Here is a 21,477-nt window from a genome sequence, read left to right as displayed (position 1 = left end):
TCAGCTCTTTGCATCAGGTGGCCAAAGTATAGGAGCTTCAGCATCAGTCCTTTCAGTGAATATTCAGGATTGATTTCCTTTAGGATTGACTGGTCTGATTTTCTTGCTTTCCAAGGGACTCTCAAGAGTCTTTTCCAGCACCGCAATTCGAAAGCATCAGTTCTTCAGCACTCAGTCTTCTTTATGGTCCAACTCTCATATCCATACATGATTCCTGGGAAAACCATAGCTTTGACTATATGGACCTTTGTTGGCAAAGTGATGTCTCTTCTTTTTAATATGCTGTCTAGGTTGGTCATCGGAGAAGGCAGTGACACCCCACTCCAGTACTCTTGCCTGGAAAATCCCATGGACGGAGGAGCCTGGTAAGCTGCAGTCCATGGGGTCGCTAAGAGTCGGGCACGACTGAGCGACTTCGCTTTGACTTTTCACTTTCATGCATTGGAGAACGGAATGGCAACCCACTCCAGTGTTCTTGCCTGGAGAATCCCAGGGACCGGGGAGCCTGGTGGGCTGCCGTCTATGGGGTCACACACGACTGAAGCGACTTAGCAGCAGTAGTAGCAGCAGGTTGGTCATAGCTTTTCTTCCAAGGAGCAAGTGTCTTTTAATTTCGTGGCTGCAGTCATCCTCTGCAGTGATTTTGGAGCCTAAGAAAATAAAATCTGCCACTGTTTTCACTTTTTCCCCTTCTGTTTGCCATGAAGTGATGGGACTGGATCTTGGTGTTTTGTTTTTTTTTTTTCTTAGTTATTTGAATGTTGAGTTTCAAGCCAGCTTTTTCACTCTCCTCTTTGACCCTCAAGAAGCTTTTTAGTTCCTTTTCACTTTCTGCCATTAGAGTGGTATCATCTGCATATCTGAGGTTGTGACTGTTTCTCCCAGCAATCTTGATTCCAGCTTGTGATTCATTCAGCCCAGAATTTCACATGATGTACTCTGAATATAAGTTAAGTAAGCAGGGTGACAGTATACAGCCTTGTACTCCTTTGAACCAGTGTTTGTACTCCTATATCTGAACCAGTCAGCTGTCCCATGTCTAGTCCTAACTGCTGCTTCTTGAACACATACAGGTTTCTTAGGAGACAGGTAAGGTGGTCTGATACTCCTGTCTGTTTAAGAATTTTCCAGTTTGTTGTGATCCACACAGTTAAAGGCTTTAGCATAGTTAATGAAGCAGAAGTAGATGTTTTTCTGGAACTTCCTTGTTTTCTCCATGATCCAACAAATGTTGCCGATTTGATCTCTAGTTCTTCTGCCTTTTCTAAACCCAACTTGTATATCTGAAAGTTCTTGATTGACGTAATGCTGAAGCCGCGCTGGAATAACCTTTTGATTTTGAGCATAACCTTGCTAGCATGTGAAATGAGCACAATTGTATGGTAGTTTGAATATTCTTTGGCCTTGCCCTTTCTTTGGGATTGGGATGAAAACTGACCTTTTCCAGTCCCGTGGCTACTGCCAAGTTTTCTGAATTTGTTGACATATTGAGTACAGCACTTTCACAGCATCTTCTTTTAGGAAATAGCTCAGTTGGAATTCCATCACCTCTAGTAACTTTGTTCATAGTAATGCTTCCTTAAGTAATGGCCCACTTCAGACTCCAGGATGTCTGGCTCTAGGTGAGTGACCACACCATTGTGGTTATCTGGGTCATTAAGAGATTTTTTGTATAGGTCTGTGTGTTCTTGCCACCTCTTCTTAATCTCTTCTGCTTCTGTTAGATCCTTACCATTTACTTCTTTCCTTTATCATGACCATCCTTGCATGAAATGTTCCCTTGATATCTCCAATTTTCTTGAAGAGATCTCTGTAGTCTTTCCCATTCTATTGTTTTCCTCTATTTCTTTGCATTGTTCATTTAAGAAGGCCTTCTCCATTTGGGTATATCTTTCCCCTTCTCTCTTGCCTTCTGCTTCTTTTCTTTCCTCAGCTATTGTAAAGCCTCCTCAGACAACCTCTTTGCCTTCTTGCATTTCTTTTTCTTTGGGATGGTTTTGGTCACTGCCTCCTGTACAGTGTTATGAACCTCCATCCATAGTTCTTTAGGCACTCTGTCTGCAAGATCTAATCCCTTGAATCTGTTCATCACCTCCACTCTATAATCATAAGTGATTTGATTTAGGTCATACCTGAATGACCTAGTGGTTTCCCCTACTTTGTTCAATTTAAGCCTGAATTTTTCAATAAGGAGCTCATGGTCACAGTCTTGTTTTTGCTGACTGTATAGAGTTTCTCCATCTTTGGCTCCAAAGAACATAATCTGATTTCGTTATTGACCATCTGGTGATGCCCACCAGAGTCATGCAGAGTCGTCTCTAAAGTTGTTAGAAAAGAGTATTTGTTATGCCCAGCATGTCCGTCAGCAGGGGTTAATTATGGTCCCTTCATATAGAACCCTCTGCAGCTGCTAAAAATAGCAAGGCAGTTCTGTGTGTACTGCGCTAGAACAGCCTTCAGGATACGTTTCATGTGAAGCAGCTAGGAATGGATAGCATGAATAGCCCTTAGATTTTTTTTTAAGAGGAGAGACCCATGTGCTATGTCCTTACGTGTACCTGCGGTACTTCAGGAATTGTTGGTTGCCTCTGGAAAGGTGTGGGCTTGAGTGGAGGGGAGACTCCCTTCCTGCTCAGCACCCTCCTGTGCACTTGTGTCCCATGCCCGTGTGTAACTTCCAAAAAGGACAGAATAAAATATAGTTCCTGCTGGATGATTTTTTTCTGAAGTATAGGTTGAGGGTACTCGGGATACCAGGCCTCCCATGGAGGATGCTGGGCCGCCTGCCATGCCACCATGGGGGTCTCAGGCTATGCCCCTCCCAGACCTGCCTGGCTCACCTGCCTCCCCCCTATCCTGGACCCTGGTTCACGCAGTGGGAACTCTGGGGAGGACACAACGGAATGGCCACCAGGTGGGCTTTTCCCTCTTTCTGGGTGGGGTCCCCGTAAGTGTCCTCCCATCCCAGCAGCCTCCCCAGCCAGCGGCCTGGCCTGGATGGTGTGGACTCTGAAGCATGGCGGTCGGTGACCGACCATGGCTTTTCCATCAGTGGCCCTAATGGTGTGTCTGCAGGTGCCTCCTCGCATGCACGAACATCTCTGTGTGTAGTGGTGGTGAATAATCCCCAAATTGTCTTTGATTTCTGCAGTGTATTTCTGTATTTCTATTCAAAGTTGAGTGCGTCTGATTTTATGGGAATTCATAACAGTTCAAACGACATCGTGGCACCCTGCAGTGAAAATCTCTCCTTCCTGAGAAGCTGAAATGCTGCTCAGATGTCCCCTCCTGCCCTTTCCCTCCCTCTGCTCGGCTCCTTCTTGTCCCCTTGCTTGCGGGGACGGAAAGTGCCTCTCCGTGCACTGAGTGCACGCTCTGCCCCTGCGTCTCCTGACTGGGCTGCTGTGGGGAGTGGTGGGAGAAGGGGACAGGAAGCTCCCACCCAGGAGCTGAGCCGAGAGTGGGCGGGTTTCTGGGAAGAGGGGAGAGGGCTTTGCTCCACACCAAGCAGAGGCAGGCTTTCCAGTCTGTCCAGGAAGCCAGGCTGCCTGGGCTTCATCTCAGGTTTGGTTCAGAGGCTTTTGGTGAAACCCCTGCAGGTTGGGAGTAATCTGGAATCCTCCTACCCGGCGGAAGGGGGGATGGGAAGGAGGGACCCTCCAGGGTTGGGCCAGGGGCCCCACTGGGTGATGGGACATCCCCTGCAGCAGTTCACAGAGTTTGCATGTGTGTGAGAGCGAATGAAAAACATTAGAGCACTCGTTTTACTTTTAAATTATTAGTGTCCCCCTGCTCCACCCAGCCCCCTACCCTGGGAAAGAAGAGCCCTCAGAACAGGCCCAAGCTTCAGACCTGGGCCTGGTCTCCAAAGCCTCAGCTTTAGCCCACTCTTCTGCTCTTGGGTCTCCATGGGCGGAGCAGGCAGAGTCCTCTTGATGATGGGCCTCCTTAGGCCTCCTCTCCGCAGTGCAGCATGGGGCTGAAGGCCGAGAGGCAGGGCATCTGAGCTGGGACCTTCTGCCCTGGAGGGAGGGAATTCCTGTCCCTAGAAGGGTCTGAGCAGCTGCTGAGGGGTGTGGTTAACCTGAAGACCATAGAGGACCCACCCAGCTCTAAGGGTCTCCTCTGGCATTCAGAGGACTGCGGGCCTGGGGTGGAGGGGTTGGGGCAGGGCTCAGCAGAGCATAGGAAGAAGCTTCCTATCAGTGTTTTGGTAGGGTGGACACAAGTTAGGGCTCTGATTGTCAAAACATTGAGTATGTATTATCGAAAATGAGGAAAATGAAAATTGTAAATGGAAGAATATAAAATCAGTCATAACCTTACCAGTCAGCTAAAACCACTGTTCCACATAACTGTCCTGTATATGCATCCCACACAGACACACGTGCACACATGTTCGAAGCCATACACAATCCTGTGTGCTTTCTGTGGACATCCTACCACTGAACCAGTCCCTGAGGGTGTCTGGGCTGTCCTAAATAACTGTCATAATAACACAGCCATGGACATCCTGTGGCTGAGTGTCTGTGCTCAGCCACGATGGTTTCCTCAGCTAAAGTTCTGGACTTGTTGGGCCACGAGGGCAGACGCGTCTTTAGGCTCTGCACACAGATTCCAAGTATTCCTTTGATCTCAGCCGAGCTGCCTCAGCTCAAAGGTATGGGGCACAGAGATCTTGTCCCTCTGGTGGCTTCAAGTGCTGGTGACACCCACGTCTGCATCTGTAGCCCCGCCTGGGGCCTGAGCTCCAGTTGAGGGTGTCCTCCTGCCTGTCTCGCATTGCTGCCTTGTGGTCACTGGCCATTCCAGACTCACTGCGTCCCAGCCTGAGCTTCACATCTTGCTCCCTGGTCGGTCCCAGCAGCAGCTTTCCCCTGTCCTGGGCCAGAACCCTTGGCTCAGCTCTTTCTGGCACAGCTCTATCCACTCCAGCAGAAAACCCCCTGAGTTCTACTTTGAAAATGTCCCCATCTGCCAGATCTCAGACACCCTGCCTGAGTCCCTGTCGGAGCCCCTGTCCCCTGCAGCCTGTGTCACTGGGATAGCCTCTACACCTGTCTGCCTGTATCTGCTCTTACCCCTCATAGTGAGTCCTCAGCTCTGCAGCCAGTGTGCTTTTTAACCCCTGAGTCGTTCTTATCCCTCTTGGCTGTCTGAAGACCACGACTCCCAGTTGACTTATGTCCCTGGTGTACGAGGTGCCCACGGTGGGCCCATCGCCCCCTGCCCTCATCTCTTGTGATTTTCCCCACAGTACACCCCGCTAGCTATACTGGCCTCCCCACTGATCCTCAGGGGTGCTAGCGCATCTTGCCTCGGGGCCTTTGCACAGGTTGTTGTGTCTGCCCAGAAGGCATTTTACCCAGGTAGCGTGGCTTGCTCTCCTGTTTCTTCAAGCATGTGTTCATACATTATCTTCAGTGGTACTCAGACCTCTCGCCCCGCTGCTTTCCTCTTTCCTTGGCGTGTATCAGCCCCAGCACGCTGTAGAACTTGCTCACTGATGCTGTTTGTGCTGGTCTCCCAGGGAGGATGCCAGCTCCCTCTTGGCCAGGTCTTCAGTTTGTATGGCAGTGTTTTGCACCATGCCCACGCCTGGCCCACAGCAGGTAATGTTGCGGTAGACATTGCCTTGTGGCCACTCTTGGCTTGGAAGCTTTTCCCTGCAGCTCACAAGCTCTCTCAGGTGTACATGAGGCTTTGATTTGATTTTGGGGGTTCATTCCTCTGTGGGGCAGTTCCCTGGATGTTGTAACTGTGCCACCTGCCAGACCCTCCCTTGCTGGCCCTCAGCCCAGGCCTCTATGAGTAGCAGGACTTTGTGGGCTGAAGTCAGGACAAGGTGAAGGCCAGGGTGGGCAGGGGTGCTGCCTTGAATCTGGGACAGTTTTTTGTCCACTCCCTCCAGGGACAAAGGTGTTAACCTCTCAGGGATGAGGGTGCAGGGGAAGGCACTTGGTCAACCCTGGTGGTTCATGCATTCTCTTCTTGGTACGGGTTCCAGAGCAATGTCTGTCAGATACCAACAACACAGAAGGACAGAGGAAACAGGATCCTGCTCGCCAGCCCTAGCTGTGCCTCCTCTTCCTGGCACATGCACTTGGCCTTGCTGCTGGCTCCTATAAACTGTGGCTGTGGACCATGGCTTGACTTCCTGGCCTCTGAGTACATGCAGGATCCTGCCCAAGGCCTTCCCACCAGGCCCTCACCCTAGGCCTGCCCTGGGACACATGTCTGAGCTCAGCAAGGGTTGGGGCTGAGGCTAGGAGACCTTGGGCTTGGCCACATACTAGCTGTGTGACCTCAAGCTTTACCTCTCTGAGCCCCAGAATGCAGAACACACTGTACGCCACAGTGGCTGGCACATTATAGGCACTCAGTAGACGCTGACATTCTGCCTCCTGAACTCTGTGCAGCTCACGTCTCAGCTCTTCGGGAAGGCTTGAGAGCTCTCTGTTCACATGGCCTCAGACAGCGACAGGCGCTATTGCTTATTTGGTACCTCACCCACATTTGCAGCCCTTCTCATGGCTCCTTAATCCTCCCACAGTGCCTGGTACTGGGCTTGGCATGAAAAAAGATGCTGGAAATCGGCAGCCTGAGGGCTTTGGATCTTCTTGGCAGTGGGTATGTTTCAGAGATTTTGGAAAGCTTCCTGCCAGAGTGGATTTTAGGGCAGACAGCTCTAACCCTGCTCTTACCTCTGGGGCAGGTCTCTGGCACCTATCCCAGGCCAGACAAGAAGCCCAGCAGAGAAGGGTGTGTGTCTGGGTTTCCTGGTCCAGCAGGGACACGTGAGGGTTGCTGGGAGCTCAGGGTGGCACAGCCTCCCAGGGTGGAGGAGGCCATGTAGCTCTGCTGGAGGGTAGGGCAGAGGGCCAGGAGGCTGGGGAACAGCTGTTGCATAGGGTGGAACGAGGTCAGGCTCTCCCAGGGGACCCATGCCACTCACTGCAGCCTCAGCACTGAGGAAATGCTGGCAGGCAAAGGCAGCATCCATTGTGACACCTGACCTGGAGGTGGGGGCCCAGGTGCTGCTTCTCACAGCCACGAACCTCTGTTCTCTGCTTTCCTCCTCGTGGCCAAAGGAACCAAAGGAAGAGTAAGACCTGGGATCTCTGGGAAAACCCAGTGGCGGGACGGACCCACGTTGTCCTGGCTACTCTGCTTTACCCTTTGAAGCCTGTGCTCCCCGACATAGTGTTCGTGCCACCTGGCCCCGAGGTGAGGAGGGAGAGTCAGGATGCAGCTCAGGTTGTCCCGGTGTTTGGATACTCGCGAGGTGGCCTCTGCCAATCCTGCAGAGTGAGAACATTATCTGGTTGCCATTGACCGACAGAAGGGGGACACTGAGGCAGTGTGAGTGCCTCTGAAGGGGAGATAGATGTTTAAGGAGAGAGGATGGGGCAGGGTGCCTGCCCAGTAGCGCCAGAGCCTAAGCCAGCATGCGGAAAGGGAGTTGCGTTACACACGCCTGTGTGCTGTGCGCACGCACTCACCTCTTTGTGTCACATTCATCCTGTGTCTGTTGTATTGTGTGTATTGTCCTCCTTTAGGGAGGGGCCACGGCTTCCTCTTTCATAGATTAGGAAACAGAGTGGACGGGGTGGGGGTGGGCAGCATGTCTGTGTGAGTGTGTGCATGTGTGTGTGTGTGCATGCTAAGTTGCTTTAGTCATATCTGACTCTTTGTGACCCTATGGACTGTAGCCCGCCAGGCTCCTTTGTCCATGGGGATTCTCTATGTAAGAATACTGGAGTGGGTTGCCATGCCCTCCTGCAGGGGAACTTCCCAACCCAGGGATTGAACCTGTGTCTCTTATTTCTCCTGCATTGGCAGGTGGGTTCTTTACCATTACCACCTGGGAATTCCAGCAAAGTGTGATGAAAATAGTGTGAGACTCAGGTCCAATCCTAGGTAACCTCTCTGAGCCTTAATTTCCTCATCTGTAAAATGGGGACTATAATATCTACATTTTAGAGACATTTGAGAGGACTGAATAAAGTTGTACCTGTGAAAATCCCAGTAAGTGTTCATTCATTTTCTTCCTTCCTTCCTTCCACTGTGAACTTCCTGCAACACCCAGCAGAACGTGTGCACTCCCAGCTATTTGTGGATGATCTTCTTAGCAGATGTTGTTTAATTCTCATAACAGCTGGTTTCCAAAGGCAGAGAGCTGGAGATCTGTTTTTAAAAGACACTCACTCACTGTGAGATGTCAGATTGTCACTTAATTGCTCTGTGCCTCGGTTTCTCCACTTGTAAATCAGGGATAATGCTAGCAGTGCTGGCTAGCTTCTTCTCAGGATATGATAGGCTAACACAAGATAACAGATGGAAAGTGGTTTGAACATTTAGAAAAAGGCATCATGTTCAACCTTGTTGGCAGTTAGGGAAATGCAAATTAAAGCAACAAGGCCATACCATTTTTCATGCATCCGATTGGCAGCCATTTAAAAGAGGGATGACTTCCAGGTGGGCACAGAGGCCCTCTCCTACACTGCTGGAGAGAGTGGGAATTGCCACAGCCTTTCAGAAGGTAATATGACAATGTCTAAGAGAAGTTTACATACGTGCCCTGTGTTGTATTTAATTGGCCCATTAATGCTACTGTTGGAGAACCAAGATTAAGAGCAAAGTCCCAACCCAGTTACGTGTGGAGAGATGTCCACTGCGACGTTGCCTGTGTGGCAGGAACCTGGAAATACCCAGATGCCCAACGATAGGGCTGTTTGTCTCCATGACAAAACATCCAGACCATGAGCTATTACCCAGCTCTGAAAATGGAGGAGGTGGATATGGCAGTGTCGACCTGGAGAGTTATGTGTGAATTATCGTGACACGAGAAAAGTGAATTTCTTTTGTGTAGAGGGTGTCTCTGTCATCCTAAAGAGAAATAGCAGCCACATCACTGGCGTATGTCTGTAGTACGAACGGATCTGCCTGGGTGGGGAGAAAGGCCTTGCAGGACGCGTACCAGGCCCAAGCTGCCTGCTCTGGCCATCAGATGGGTCATGTTTGGCTCAAAAAATGGAATTATTTGCCAACATGTAAAAATTGAATTCATAGTAAAAGCCAAATTTCCAGCTTTTCGTTGAGAAAACTCAGAAGCTTGGGCACAATGGGCCCACATTCCCTCTTGGCTGAAACGCATCAGCAGCAGTTGCTTTTGTACAGAGCTCGTGGCCTCTGAATGGCCGTCTTCCCCACCACTGGGTCACCTCATTTCTGTGCCCTGCCTGGCCCCTGGGATAGGTTATTGACCCTTGAAAACACAAAGGGGTGGCAGTATAGGGCTATGATGGGGGCATTTGTCTTTTATGATGTGAAAACATCTTAGAATCTTTTCTTTCCCACATTTCTGTTTCATACCTGATAATTAGAACATCTTAAGTACAGTATTCCAGGGAAACACGGGGTACCATGGGCCACTGTGTGTGGTGTGGGGCAGGCTCCATCCTGCCACTCAGCAAGAGGCTGGGAGAGGGAGCTGACTCCACGTCCGGAACCAAGGGACTGTACTCTGGGCCCTTTCTGAAGCCCCCAGCCCAGATCTTGCAGAGATGTAGAAGTCTCTCCACAAAACCCTTTTCTTCAGCTCCCCCAGCCTCCCCAGGGCTTTCCTGATCATGTATTGATGAGGGAGGGGACATATCACCTTGGGTCCAGATGCTGACCTCACCACTCACTGGTTGAGGGTCTCTGAGCAAATTGTTAACAGCTCTCAGCCTCCAGACCCTTACGAACTGGGAAGTGTAATGCCTCCCAGACGAGGGGCATAGTAAGTGCTGCCTGAAGGAGGGTGTGTGGGCCCTTGGCTAGACCGTGGGGATGGGGAAGTGAATGGGCTTGACTTGAGACACGGAGGTGAGACCGCACTAACAGACTGTTCAGTGGGAGGCAGGGACTCCCGGCTGAGGAGTGCAGGCCTCTCTTGGTGTCACTGCTGGGCTCCAAGGAGGCCTGCAGGCGAAAGAAGGAACCAGAGAACCATGGCCCTGCTGTCATGGGGCTGGGCTTGAAGGGTGGGGTGAAGCCCCACATCTGAAGGCTTAGAGATGGGAGCCCGCCTTGCTGAGCTTCTGGCTGATGGATCCCAAATCTCTCTAGAGCTTAGCTAGACAGAAAAATCCAGATCCAACTTCCCACAGACTTGCTGGGGGCAAGTTACCTCCCTTCTCTGTGCCTCTTTGGACACTGTGGCCTGGTGCTTCCTTCATAGCCAAGGTTATGAGATGAATACAGATATAAAAACAGGAAAGGACGTGTTTGTTGGCCACTTTGGCTGGGGGGGTGGTCGGAGCGGCGGGTCTGCCAAGCACACTGAGATACCCGCCTTCCCGCTCAGCACCTGGGTCCTAAGTCTGTCCCTCCCTTACCAGGTTCCATCACTCTTGAGGGATGCTGTCCTAGAGTGGCGGGCAGCAGCCCTTTCCTCCACCCATGGAGCCTAGTGTATGTCACAGACCTGTCCCTGAGCCCCCGAGTTCTGCCCACAGCCATGCAACCCGCCCCCATGAGGGCAAAGAGGAGACTGTTGCCCCTGCCCTCATCTCCGTCACTCTCAGGCCGCTGTGCGATACCCAGCATTGACGATGACAAAACCACAGGCTGCAGACCCTCTCTTCTTCCCCATGTCCTCTCCCCGCCCCCAACCCCCATTTGCCTCAATTCCCTCTCCTCCTGTCTCAGACCCAATTCTCCTGGGAGCAGCGGGGGTGGGCAGTGCTGGAGGCGCTGGAAGAGCAGGGCAGCTCCAACAGGCAGCTCCTAACCCTCTCCCCCTTTTGTCCTCAGGAGCCATGAGGTGCCACGTAGCCTCCAGCTGCCTCGTGGTCTGGCTTTCTGTGCTGATCTCTGGATGCTGGGGTAAGTCCAACCCTCTGCCTTCTCCCCCCACAGCAGGCATGGGTGGCTGGACTAGACGACATGTGGTTGGGGTTTGTGCTCTGGGACTCCAGAGACCAGCCTTGCTGTGTGTGAGACTGGGCACGCACGTCCCTCTCTGGGCCTCAGTTGCTTCTGCAGGATTCACAGGGCTGAAAATACCAGCCATCCCCAGGGCCTGGGACCCAGGAGAGAAGGGGAGGAGCCTTGAGAAACACTTGTGCTCTAAGGGAGGCATCTGTGACGATGAACTGTCCTTCTTCTGGGATGCGGGGACAGGCCCTGGTTCTCTTCAGTTCCATGGTTGTCTTCTGAGCACCTACTGTGGATCTCCTGTTTGTCCAACTGTGGGGGTATGGAAGAAATGACATTCTCCGGAGTCAAGTCTCATCGGGGAGAAAGACACGGGTGGAACTGCTATGAGCAGAATAAAGTGGTAATAAAGGCTACATAGAGCTCCAGAGAAGCCCATCAGAAGAAAAGCTCCATTGAGCCTGTGGGCACAGGAGAGCCCGACGGAAGGGAGATGTTTCATCTGGGTCTTGAAGACTGAGAAGGTGTTTAAGAGGGAGAGACGGGGGGCATCCTGGAGGAGGGAACAACCTGAGCGAGGGTGTGGCTGCCAGGAGTCTCTCCTCCCTGCAGGGAGGACCAGCCCTCCTTCCCCTGCAGCAGCCAGGTCAGTGCCAGCTCTAGTGCCCACGGAGGAGGTCAGGGAAGGCCTGGGCATTTGCCTTCTCCTGGACAGTGAGAGAAAAGCAGCTCTGGTCTGCAGGAAGGAAGGCCAGCAGGCACAGCTGGCTGGGTGTCCCCCAGGGCCAGGGCGCCCTCAGGGAAGAGCTATGGGAACGGCGTGCCAGGCGACACAGGCAAGCACATTCCTGAGGGGGGCCGGCTCCTTCTCCCACTCCAGGGAGCCGGGAGCCTCTGGAGGAGGCCAGAGCTTCATGCTTGGTGGGTTGCTGCTGGCGTCCTGCTGCCCGAGAGTCCTGTGAAAGTTGCTGGTCCTGGCTTCCAGGCTGGGAGTGCTCTCTGCTGGAATGCCCCTGCAATGGGGAGCTCACTCCCACCCAGGCAGCCCAGGATGACAGCACAGCCTCAGAGACTCTCGGGGCAGATCCAAAAGGGGTCTCAGACCCTCTCTCCACTCCTGGCCCACTTCACAAAGGAGAAAACTGGTGCCCACAGAAGCAGCTGGCCCAGGGTCGTACAGAGCAGGGCCCAACTGGGTCTCCATCCAGATCTCTGTCCTCCCCTGGGGCTTTGGTCGAAAAATCCAGGCCCCTGCCCTTCTCTGCCCCATTCACAGAGACCTCAGTGAGGGGCCCAAGAGACCAGCTCTGACCCTCTGGCTTTGCTGGACGATGTCCTCAGCCTCCTCAGGGACTCTGTGATCTTGACATTCGTGCCCTCCCCACCCCATTAAAAAGAAATATACATGTAAAAGTAAAGCAGGTGCCAGGAGCTCGGCCGCCTTCCTGGAAGAGGTGGCAGTCTCCCCTTGGGCTCTCTAAGTTGGAGATGGTTCGTGCATCCTGAGTGGGCATAAGGCAGCAGTGAGCAGTCGGACTGCTGCGTTCCAGCCCCGCTTCTCCAAGGGGTTCTCCTGGGCAGGTTTCTTAGCTTCTCCATGTTTCAGCTTCCTTCTCTCTAAACTAGGAAGCACAATAGGACTCTGCTTCTTAAACTGTCAAAATTACCAGATGAGTTAATATGTATATCAAGCACTTAGAATAGTGCCTAGCACATACTAAGTGCTAAATAAGTGTTCAGTTCAGTTGCTCAGTCACGTCCGACTCTTTGCGACCCCATGGACTACAGCGTACCAGGCTTCTTTGTCCATCACCAATTCCCAGAGCTTACTCAAACTCATGTCCATCGAGTCGGTGATGCCATCCAACCATCTCATCCTTAAGTGTTAGTTCTTTTATTATCATCTGCATCTAAGAGGAGAAAAATGGGGTGCAGAAAACAGAGGAGTTGAGGCCTTTCCCTAGGCCACCCAGCCATTCTCTAGCCTGCCTGTGAGCTAGCCTGCTTTGCATGTGTGTGTATGTATGTATTTATGTGTCTATGTCATTGCTGGCACAGTCCCCTTTCCTGGGCCCTGTGGGGGGCAGCCAGTGTGGTTCCTCTGGCACGATGGGGCCATGTAGCCCCAGCTGATCTCTCCTCCCATTCCTGGCAGTCAATGATAGGTCAGGCCTAGGGACAGACGCCCCCTCGATGTCATATCTCTTTGTCAGCCTGTCCTCTCTGCCGAAGATTTCTACACCCCCTCCCAGCATCCCTCCTGCATCCGTGTGCTCCCTGGCATTTCTCACTGTGGGCCTGTGGGCTTATTGGGAAGGCAGGAGGTGAAGGCCTGAGGAGACCTGCCCTGACCCTTGTCTAGCCTGGGCAGTGAGCCTCCTGCCAGGTCCCACAGGCACCGGGTGTGAGGGATGTGACGGTGGAGCCCCCAGACTTCGCCATGTCAGGCCCCTTACTGCTGCGCTCCCGTGGGCCACCCTGCAGTCACCGTAACAGTGATGGGGTGCACGGGATACCTTGACAGGGAGTTGTAGGGTGGGAGGGCAGTGAGGGCTTTTTGTCCTTATCTTGAGGCTGGGCAATGGTGGCCAGAGAGGTAGAGCGATTTGCCCAGGTCACGCAGCAGCAAGTGGCAGGGCTTACCAGGCCTCACTCCCGGTTGCTGCTCCGTGCTCCTTGTCCTGCGCACCTTCTAGTCTTGAGTTTGGGGGTGGGGCATAGGGCTGTACCCCGTGTGGACCTCAGTGAGAAGCTTGGTACCTTCAGAGGCCTGGGGAGGCGGACTTGGGCTGAAGTCGGGCCTTCCTGGTCCCAGTCCAGGCTCTGCCACTCTCGGTGTTCTTCAAGCTGTAAGAATTCCCTGTCCCATCCCACAGCTCTGAGTGAGGTTGTGCTTCCTGGCCTGCTGGACACCTGATCCTTCCCACACCGAGTGTCTTGACCGCTCCCAGCTTTGCTTCCTTCTCAAATCTTTCCCTTCCTCGCCTTTGTGGGGAAGGCCTGTCGTCCAGGACCTGCAGCCCAAATTCGCCTTCTCCCTTCTCCCCTCAGGCCTGTGATGGTTTAAAGCTTGAATCTTGTTTGTGTGTTTGAAACATTTAAAGCTGGTGGACTCACATCTACTTTGTAGGGAAGGATCAGTGCGAGTGGGCCGGGAATGTGCGGAGAAGGCGTCCAGGGCTGAGTGAACAGTAGATGCCAGAGCAGGGAATGAGCTGTGTGGGGCAGAGACAGAGGGGTGCATCATGGTTGCAGGCAACTGGACTCCCCTTCCTCGCAGAAGTCACCATGGTCCCCTCCCCTTGCCGCACTCACTCACATTCCCACTTGGCCAGAGGCCTTGAGGCTCCTGAGGTGGGAGGACACAGCCTCCGTGCTTTAAAAGTGTCTTTAAGTGAACAAGTGACCTGTGGGCCCTCCCCTTTCGCACTTCTCCCAGGACCCTTCCAGCCCCCACTGGCAGCCCAAGGCCACTGGGCTTCCTGGGGTAGCAGCCTGTTCCCAGAGCTCAGTCGTGCTCGGTGTATGGCAGGCGACACACGTCCCCCAGGCTCTGCCCAGCTGCCCGTGCAGGACTCTCAGTGGCTGATTATTGGCAGGTTGTGTGAAACAATACTTGAAAAAGAATGATGCTGCTGCGGGTGATGTTTTTCCCGGCTGATTTCCCTCTCCCACCAGCCTGAGCCCACCCTCGATTCTCTGGGCACCCTGAGCCTTCTCCCCTGGCTCAGCCGCTTTCCGTCAGGGAGCTCAAGGCCCCCAGCAGGGATCCATCCCCCTCTGGCTGCATGGGAAGCACTGCCATTAATTTTTGTTGCTGTTCAGTCGCTGAGTCGTGTCTGACTCTTTGAGACCCCATGAACATGCATGCCAGGCTCTTGTGTCCTCTACTGTCTCCCAGAGTTTGCTCAAATTCATGTCCATTGAGTCAGCGATGATGTCTAACCATCTTGGTGTTAATTATAGCTACCACTTATCGAGTGCTTGCTGTGTTCGAGAGCATGGTGCTAAGCGCTTTATGTATGTAATCTCATTTAATCCCCAGCACAGCAAAGAAGTTAAGTCTTGTTGTTATCGCTGTTTTACACCTGAGTAAACTGAGGTTCGGGAAGGTCGCATGACTAGAAAGAGGTGCGGGGAAGTTCCAAACAAAAGTGCAGCCCTTGACCACTGGCCTGTTTCTGAGGCTGTTGTGTATGTGAGGAGCCCCAGATTCCTCATACGAGAGGGTGTAAAGGTGTGGATGAAATGCAGTGGTCAGGGAGGGCTTCTTAGAAGAAGAGACATCTAAGAAAAAACTTGAAGAATGACTAGGAATTTGGCAAGAGAAGGCAGAAGGGCCAGCAGTCCAGGCCAGGAGGGGAGAAAGAGGCTACAACGCTTGCAGAACCAGAAGTGACACAGCTTCTGGTCAAGTGAGTGAAGGCAGGTGGGGGTGGAAATGCCGCTAGTCCTGCCTGTTCCCCACTAGGAGATCTCAGGCAATGGTGGAAATGCTGGCCTCTGTGTTCTTGGCCCTGGCCTAAACTCTGAGGCAGCCAGGTCCACGGAAATGAGGGAGAAGAGGGCTGCAGCCCATCCACATTCAGGGCCCCTGGAAGACCCAGCACAAGCCGCTAACGTGTGCGCTATACAATGCCGGCCCCATTGAGACGGGCCAACCCCCCACCCCCAGCTGACGGGGTCAGAGGGGGAAGTGCCCTCACTTGCCTACTGGGGTGTTTTTCAATACCAACAACCAGTTCTCTCACTCTCCAGACACCGACCGTGTGTCCAACAATTCAGTTCAATCCTGATGCTAACTACCTGGAATTAGGGTCCGAGTCCACAGATTTAGGGGTTCAGCTGCACTTTAGATGCTAGTGGTGAGTCCCAGGCCACCGGTACTTCTGACCAACCAGCTATAAATCAGGGCTTCCCACTAGCCCTTCTCAGGTTCAGTTAGCTAGAATGACTCACAGAACTCAGGAAAATAGTTCACTTATTACATTTACTGGTTGAATATAAAGCATAAAGCGTCCAGCTCGGGAACAGCCAGATGGAAGAGGTGCATGGGATGAGGTCTGTGTGTGGGGAGGCAGGGCCTGGGGTCAGCTGGAGCTTCCGTGTTTCTCTAGGAGCATCATCCTTCCAGCACATGGGTGTGTTCACCAACCTGGAAGCTCATCAAATCTTGGAAATCTCCAGCCTCCCATCCTTCCCTCCCTAAGGTTGGGGATGGACTGAAAGTTCCCATCAAATCACTTGGTCTTCAGTGATTGGCCCCATCCTGAGGTTTTCTGTAGAGGCTCCACTCTAAATCACCTCACTGGGAAAAGGGAACCCTCCTATCTTATTGGTGGAAATGTAAATTGGTGCAACCTCTATGGAGAACAGAATGGAGGTTCCTTAAAAAACTAAAAATAGTTACCATATGATCCGGCATTCCCACTCCTGGGCATATATCTGGAGAAAACTCTAATTCAAAAAGATACATGCATCCCAGTGTTTACAGCAGCATTATTTACAATAGCCAAGACATGGAAGCAACCTAAATGTCCATCAACAGAGGACTGGATAAAGAAGATGTGGTACATATATACAGTGGAATACTACTCAGCCGTAAAATGAATGCAATAATGCCATTTGCAGTTACATGGATACAATCCGAGTTTATCATACTAAGTGAAGTAAGTCAGACAAAGACAAATTACCAGCGATACTACTTATACATGGAATCTAAAATATGACACAGCTGAACTTATTTACAAAACAGAAACAGACCCACAGACACAAAAGACAAGCTCATGGTTACCAGAGGGGAAAGGTAGGGGGAGGGATAAATTAGGAATTTGGAATTAGCAGATCCAAAGCACTATATATAAAATAAATAGACAAGAAGGTTCTACCATACATCACAGGGAACTATATTCAATATCTTATAATAAACTATACAGTGGAAAAGAACATGAAAAGAACTGAATCACTTTTCTTTCACCAGAAATTAACACAGCATTTTTTAATTTAAAAAGTCACTTCATGTGCATAAACTTTCAGTTCAGTTGCTCAGCTGTGTCCAACTCTGCGACCCCATGGACTGCAGCACACCAGGCTTCCCTCTCCATCACCAGCTCCCGGAGCTTGTATAAACTCATGTCCATCGAGTCGGTGATGCCATTCAGCCTTCTCATCCTCTGTCGTCCATTTCTCCTCCTGTCTTGAATCTTTCCCAGCATCAGAGTCTTTTCTAATGAGTCATTTCTTCATATCAGGTGGCCAAAGTATTGCATAAACTTAGATGTGGTCAAAGGAACTCCTTATGAATAACAAAAGACATTCTTGTTGCTCTGAAAAATTCCAAGGAGTTTTGAAGCTCTGTGCTAAGCCAAATTCTGGGCACCAGAGTTGCAGTGGTTAACAAAGTAGACAGCTCTTTTCTTTACCTAGCTCCCATTCTGTGTATAGCTGGGCTGCCCAGTACAAATACAATGTGAGCCACAAGTGTGGTCTTAAATTTTCCAGGAATTGCATTAGAAAAGAAACAGGTGCAACTCATTTTAATAATGTATTTTACATAATCCAGTATAACTACAGTATTATCATTTCCACACATAATCAATATAAAAGACGAATGAGATATTTAATACTCACTTTTCCATACAGGGCTTCCCTAATAGCTCAGTTGGTAAAGAATCTGCCTGCAATGAAGGAGACCCCAGTTCAATTCCTGGGTCAGGATGATCCTCTGGAGAAGGAATAGGCTACCCACTCCAGTATTCTTGGGCTTCCCTTCTGGCTCAGCTGGTAAAGAATCTGCCTGCAATGTGGGAGACCTGGGTTTGATCCCTGGGTTGGGAAGATCCCCTGGAGAAGGGAAAGGGTACCCACTCCAGTATTCTGGCCTGGAGAATTCTATGGACTGTATAGTCCATGGGGTCTCAAAGAGTCGGACACGACTGAGTGACTTTCAGTTTCCATACAAGGTCTTCAAAAACCTGTGTGTATTTTACATTTCACCACATCCCAATGTGTACCCAGGCTCAATAGCTACACGTGGCTGGTGGCCTGGCTGACCAAATGACCTCACAGCCTTTTGCCTGCCTCGTAGTTGCTCCTGGTTGGCTTTGGGGCAGAGCAGTGAGCTACCAGGGGCCATGGCACTAGATGCAGGCTCAGTGCCGACTGTAGCCCCCACTCTGTACCCCTTGCAGAACGTATAGAATTGGCATGAGGGTACTTGACTGATGCTCTTCTCTAACTTCCAGGCCAGGTGAACCGACTGCCCTTCTTCACCAACCACTTCTTTGACACATACCTGCTGATCAGTGAGGATACGCCTGTGGGTGAGTTGGCACAAGGGCTGGTGGGCATGCTGGGTGGTGTGGGGTGGCCTCCTTTCCCACAAGTGAAAGAGATATTAGACATGGAGATGATCATCCCCCTGCGATTGGAACCTCTGCCATGGTGACGATGGGTGTTCATGTGGTCTCTTCTTGGTTGCCTCCAGGGACGGGGCACTCACTGCTTCTTGTGTTGGCCCATTCCAAAGAGAGAGGAGGTCTCAGTATCAAAGGTTTTATCACATTGAGCCCAAGTTGCTTGACTTTCACTTCTACGTTAATTTTGTCCTACAAAATGGCTTGTTCCTCTTCCTCATGAAAATTTGAAGATGGAAGCTCTTATAATTTGATTTGCAGCCTTTTGTACTTTTCTGTGATTACTGAGTTTTCTCTGTACTGGATATGCCTGTTTTTTTTGTCATTAAAAAAAAAAAAAAACTGTTTAGGAAGTGATCATGAGCATCTTGGTCCGTGCCCCTCACCACCTCCCACCTGCCCCAACTTGACTCACCTCATCACCCAGGTCTGTCCTCATGAGCCCTTCCGGAGGGCCAGGCTCCTTTACCTGCAGCTGGAGGTCGGCAGATGTAGCCCCATGGCCTTAGCTCAGCTCTAGGGATCCCGAAGCTTCTCAATAAATGGGGTTGAATTGATCAAACCCATCTTGAAGCTGAGCTGATGGGACAGCACTGGTTGTGTGTGTGTGTGTGTGTGTGTGTGTGTTAGTCACTCAGTCATGTTTGACTCTTTGTGACCGCATGGACTGTAGCCAGCCAGGTTCCTCTGTCCATGGAATTCTTCAGGCAAGAATACTGGAGTGGGTCGCCACTCCCTTCTCCAGGGGATCCTCCCCATCCAGGGATTGAATCCAGGTCTCCTGTACTGAGGCAGATTCTTTACCATCTGAGCCACCAAGGAAGCCTGCGAGCACAGAGGAAAACCACTCCATGTCACATTCACCAACACTCCCTCTTGCGTCCCTTCATTCTTGTCTGTTTTAGAGAAAGCGCTTGTACCCTGGGGCTTCTTACCGTCAAATCTGCCTGCTTTGTGGGTATCAGAGTGGAGCTGTGTACCAGGAGCAGTGTACATAGTGGGCCAGCATGGTGCGTCTTTCAGGAGCATCACTTGCACTTGAAAGTGAAGCAGGATGGCTTGGAGAGGGGAGGGCTCTGAAGATATTTAACTAATAGGTCATTTAAAGCACTCTTTCATATATGTAAAACCAAACTAAATGCAAAATTCTCCAAAGAAAATCTCAGCCTTAGTGGGGCCCAGCCTCACCCTGCTGTGTGCAGGGATGCACAAGCAGCCCGCTGCAGAGGCCTTCCCTTCCAGTCTTCCTTTTTTTGTGGATGGGTGCCGGGCACGGCGGGTGTTCTTCTGACTATTGTGGGGCTTGTCCCCATGGCCCGGTGATGCTCTGTTTCTAGGGCTATGGGGGCCATTGTGTAGAAAGTAGCCTCTCTTTTGATGGTTAGCAGGCCCACACAGCAGTGTTGTGAGGCTGGATTTGGGGGTTGGTGATCGGGGATGTGGTGTTTGAAGTGTTATCCCAGAGTGAGGCAGATTGCTTCTCTGCAATGTTCTCCCAGAGGCTTAGAGCACCTTCTGCGGGGTGGAAAGCATGGCTGGCAGTCTTTTGGGGACCGTTCTGAGTTGGGTCAGGGGTGTTGTTTGAGGGCTCCTGGACTCTTCATGGCTCCTCCCCAGACCTGGTGCGGGGCTGGCGTGGAGCCAGCAGTGCAGAGGCCCAGTGCACGTGGATCTGTGAATGATGAATGTTGGCAGTGTTTATCACCATTAGGGGCTCTACTTTTTTCAGTTCATTCATCAATTCATCAGATACAGACGGGGTGCCCCCTGTGCCGGGCCCGAGTGCTGTGAATTCAGAGAGGAATTTGACAGAGGGATAAAGAAACCAGAGTCTTGGGTGGTAGCAGCTGCGCTGGTTGTCTGGTTAAGCCCCAGTGGGGATTGATGGGGGAGGGTCATGCCCCCTGGGGGCAGGGAAAAGCAGGAGAAGTTTGGGGGAGGTGATGGCGCTTGAGCCAAGTCCCGAAAGTGTCCTTTCCATTTCTTCACATGCTGTTTCCTGTGGCTGGTTTTTTAAGTGTCTGTTTCAACCTTATCCTCCTGGAGAGTCCCTCAGGGTGGAAGAAATATATCTGGGACAGGTGAGGTCCCTGAGGCAGAGCTGTGGCCAGCCACTCACTAGTTGGGGCTGCTGACGCAGAGGAAAGCCCCCTTGGGTGAGGAGTGCTTGTGGCCTGCACTGCCCTGCTCAGCCCGGAGTGGGGGGTTCTCTGAGGCCTGTGCTGCAGGGAGGCGGGTGGGGTGCCCCCAGTGAACACACCAGCAGGCCCTGCTCCAGTTACCTTTAGCCCCAGCTCTTGACTGTCTTCTGGAGATGCTGACATTGGTTAGCCTCCAGGAATAACTCCTAGGACGCAGCCCATTGTGGCAGTCACAGCAGGGGTGTCCATCTGATGCAGTGGGGATTGATCCCCGGCTCTGGGAGCCTGCAGGAGTGAGAGAGGACTCAGTGAGCTGGAAGACAGTTCTGCTCCTCTCTCTGGACAGGGGCCAGTGCTGAGCTGGCCTGCACTGTCCTGGCCTCCTTGCTCCTTTTTACATGAGGATGGCACAGCCCAGTTCTACCCTGAAAGTCAGGCACCCAGTTTCTATTCCTTGCAGTGTGGCATTGGGCACAGTGCCATCCCTCTCTCAGCCTCTGTCTCCCCATCTCACCAATGAGAAGGCACTGGGCAGGTGGGCCCCAGTGAGCTTTGGCCTGGGCATTCCTGCCAGCCCAGGGTATTGTATCTCTGGGCCCTCCGATAGCACAGCCCTGGAAACTTCCAATGAGTGCTGTCACCTACTTGCCCTGGGCCACTCAGTGGGTGTGAAGTCATGTGAACGTGCCAGGATGCGGGCCTCCGACCAGCAGAGGCCAGAGTGAGGGTAAGGGTTGAAACAGCTTGTCAGGGGACTGGCCCTTTGCCTGCTGTGTGGAATGAGGCGGCCTAGAGAATTGACTTTGGGGCTTGGCTCTCACTACCCTTTGCTCTCTGAATCTTGGTGCTCCGAACTGTAAAATGGGATGGAATAGTTTCCCCTCTGGATCATTGGCATGTGTACATACCCTGTTGTTAACTCGAAAGCCTCCGTGCCTGGAATGCTTTGTTCTTACAGAAAGGAGGACTTAACGTATGGCCCAAGGATGACTGGTTTA

The 21,477-nt window shown here is 51.8% G+C and overlaps 1 protein-coding gene across 6 annotated transcripts in view; it reads left to right on the top strand.

The window, feature by feature from the left end:
* CDH23 (cadherin related 23) overlaps positions 1 to 21,477 on the top strand; it is a 439,149-nt gene that overhangs the window by 32,767 nt on the left and 384,905 nt on the right. For all 6 annotated transcript variants that reach the window (XR_015156859.1, XM_086382172.1, XM_086382174.1 and 3 more), the window contains exons 2-3: positions 10,801 to 10,872; positions 18,168 to 18,245. Coding sequence is in view for 5 of the 6 variants with exons in the window: in XM_086382172.1 (XP_086238298.1) it covers positions 10,806 to 10,872; positions 18,168 to 18,245 (145 nt within the window). In the remaining variant the exon portion in view is untranslated. The remainder of the gene's footprint in view (positions 1 to 10,800; positions 10,873 to 18,167; positions 18,246 to 21,477) is intronic.

The sequence above is a fragment of the Bos grunniens genome, chromosome 28 (assembly GCF_055505025.1).
Source record: "Bos grunniens cultivar Pamir isolate PY7600 chromosome 28, Bosgru_T2T1.0, whole genome shotgun sequence".
Taxonomy (NCBI): Eukaryota; Metazoa; Chordata; class Mammalia; order Artiodactyla; family Bovidae; genus Bos; species Bos grunniens.
This window is presented reverse-complemented; position numbering and strand designations above follow the sequence as displayed.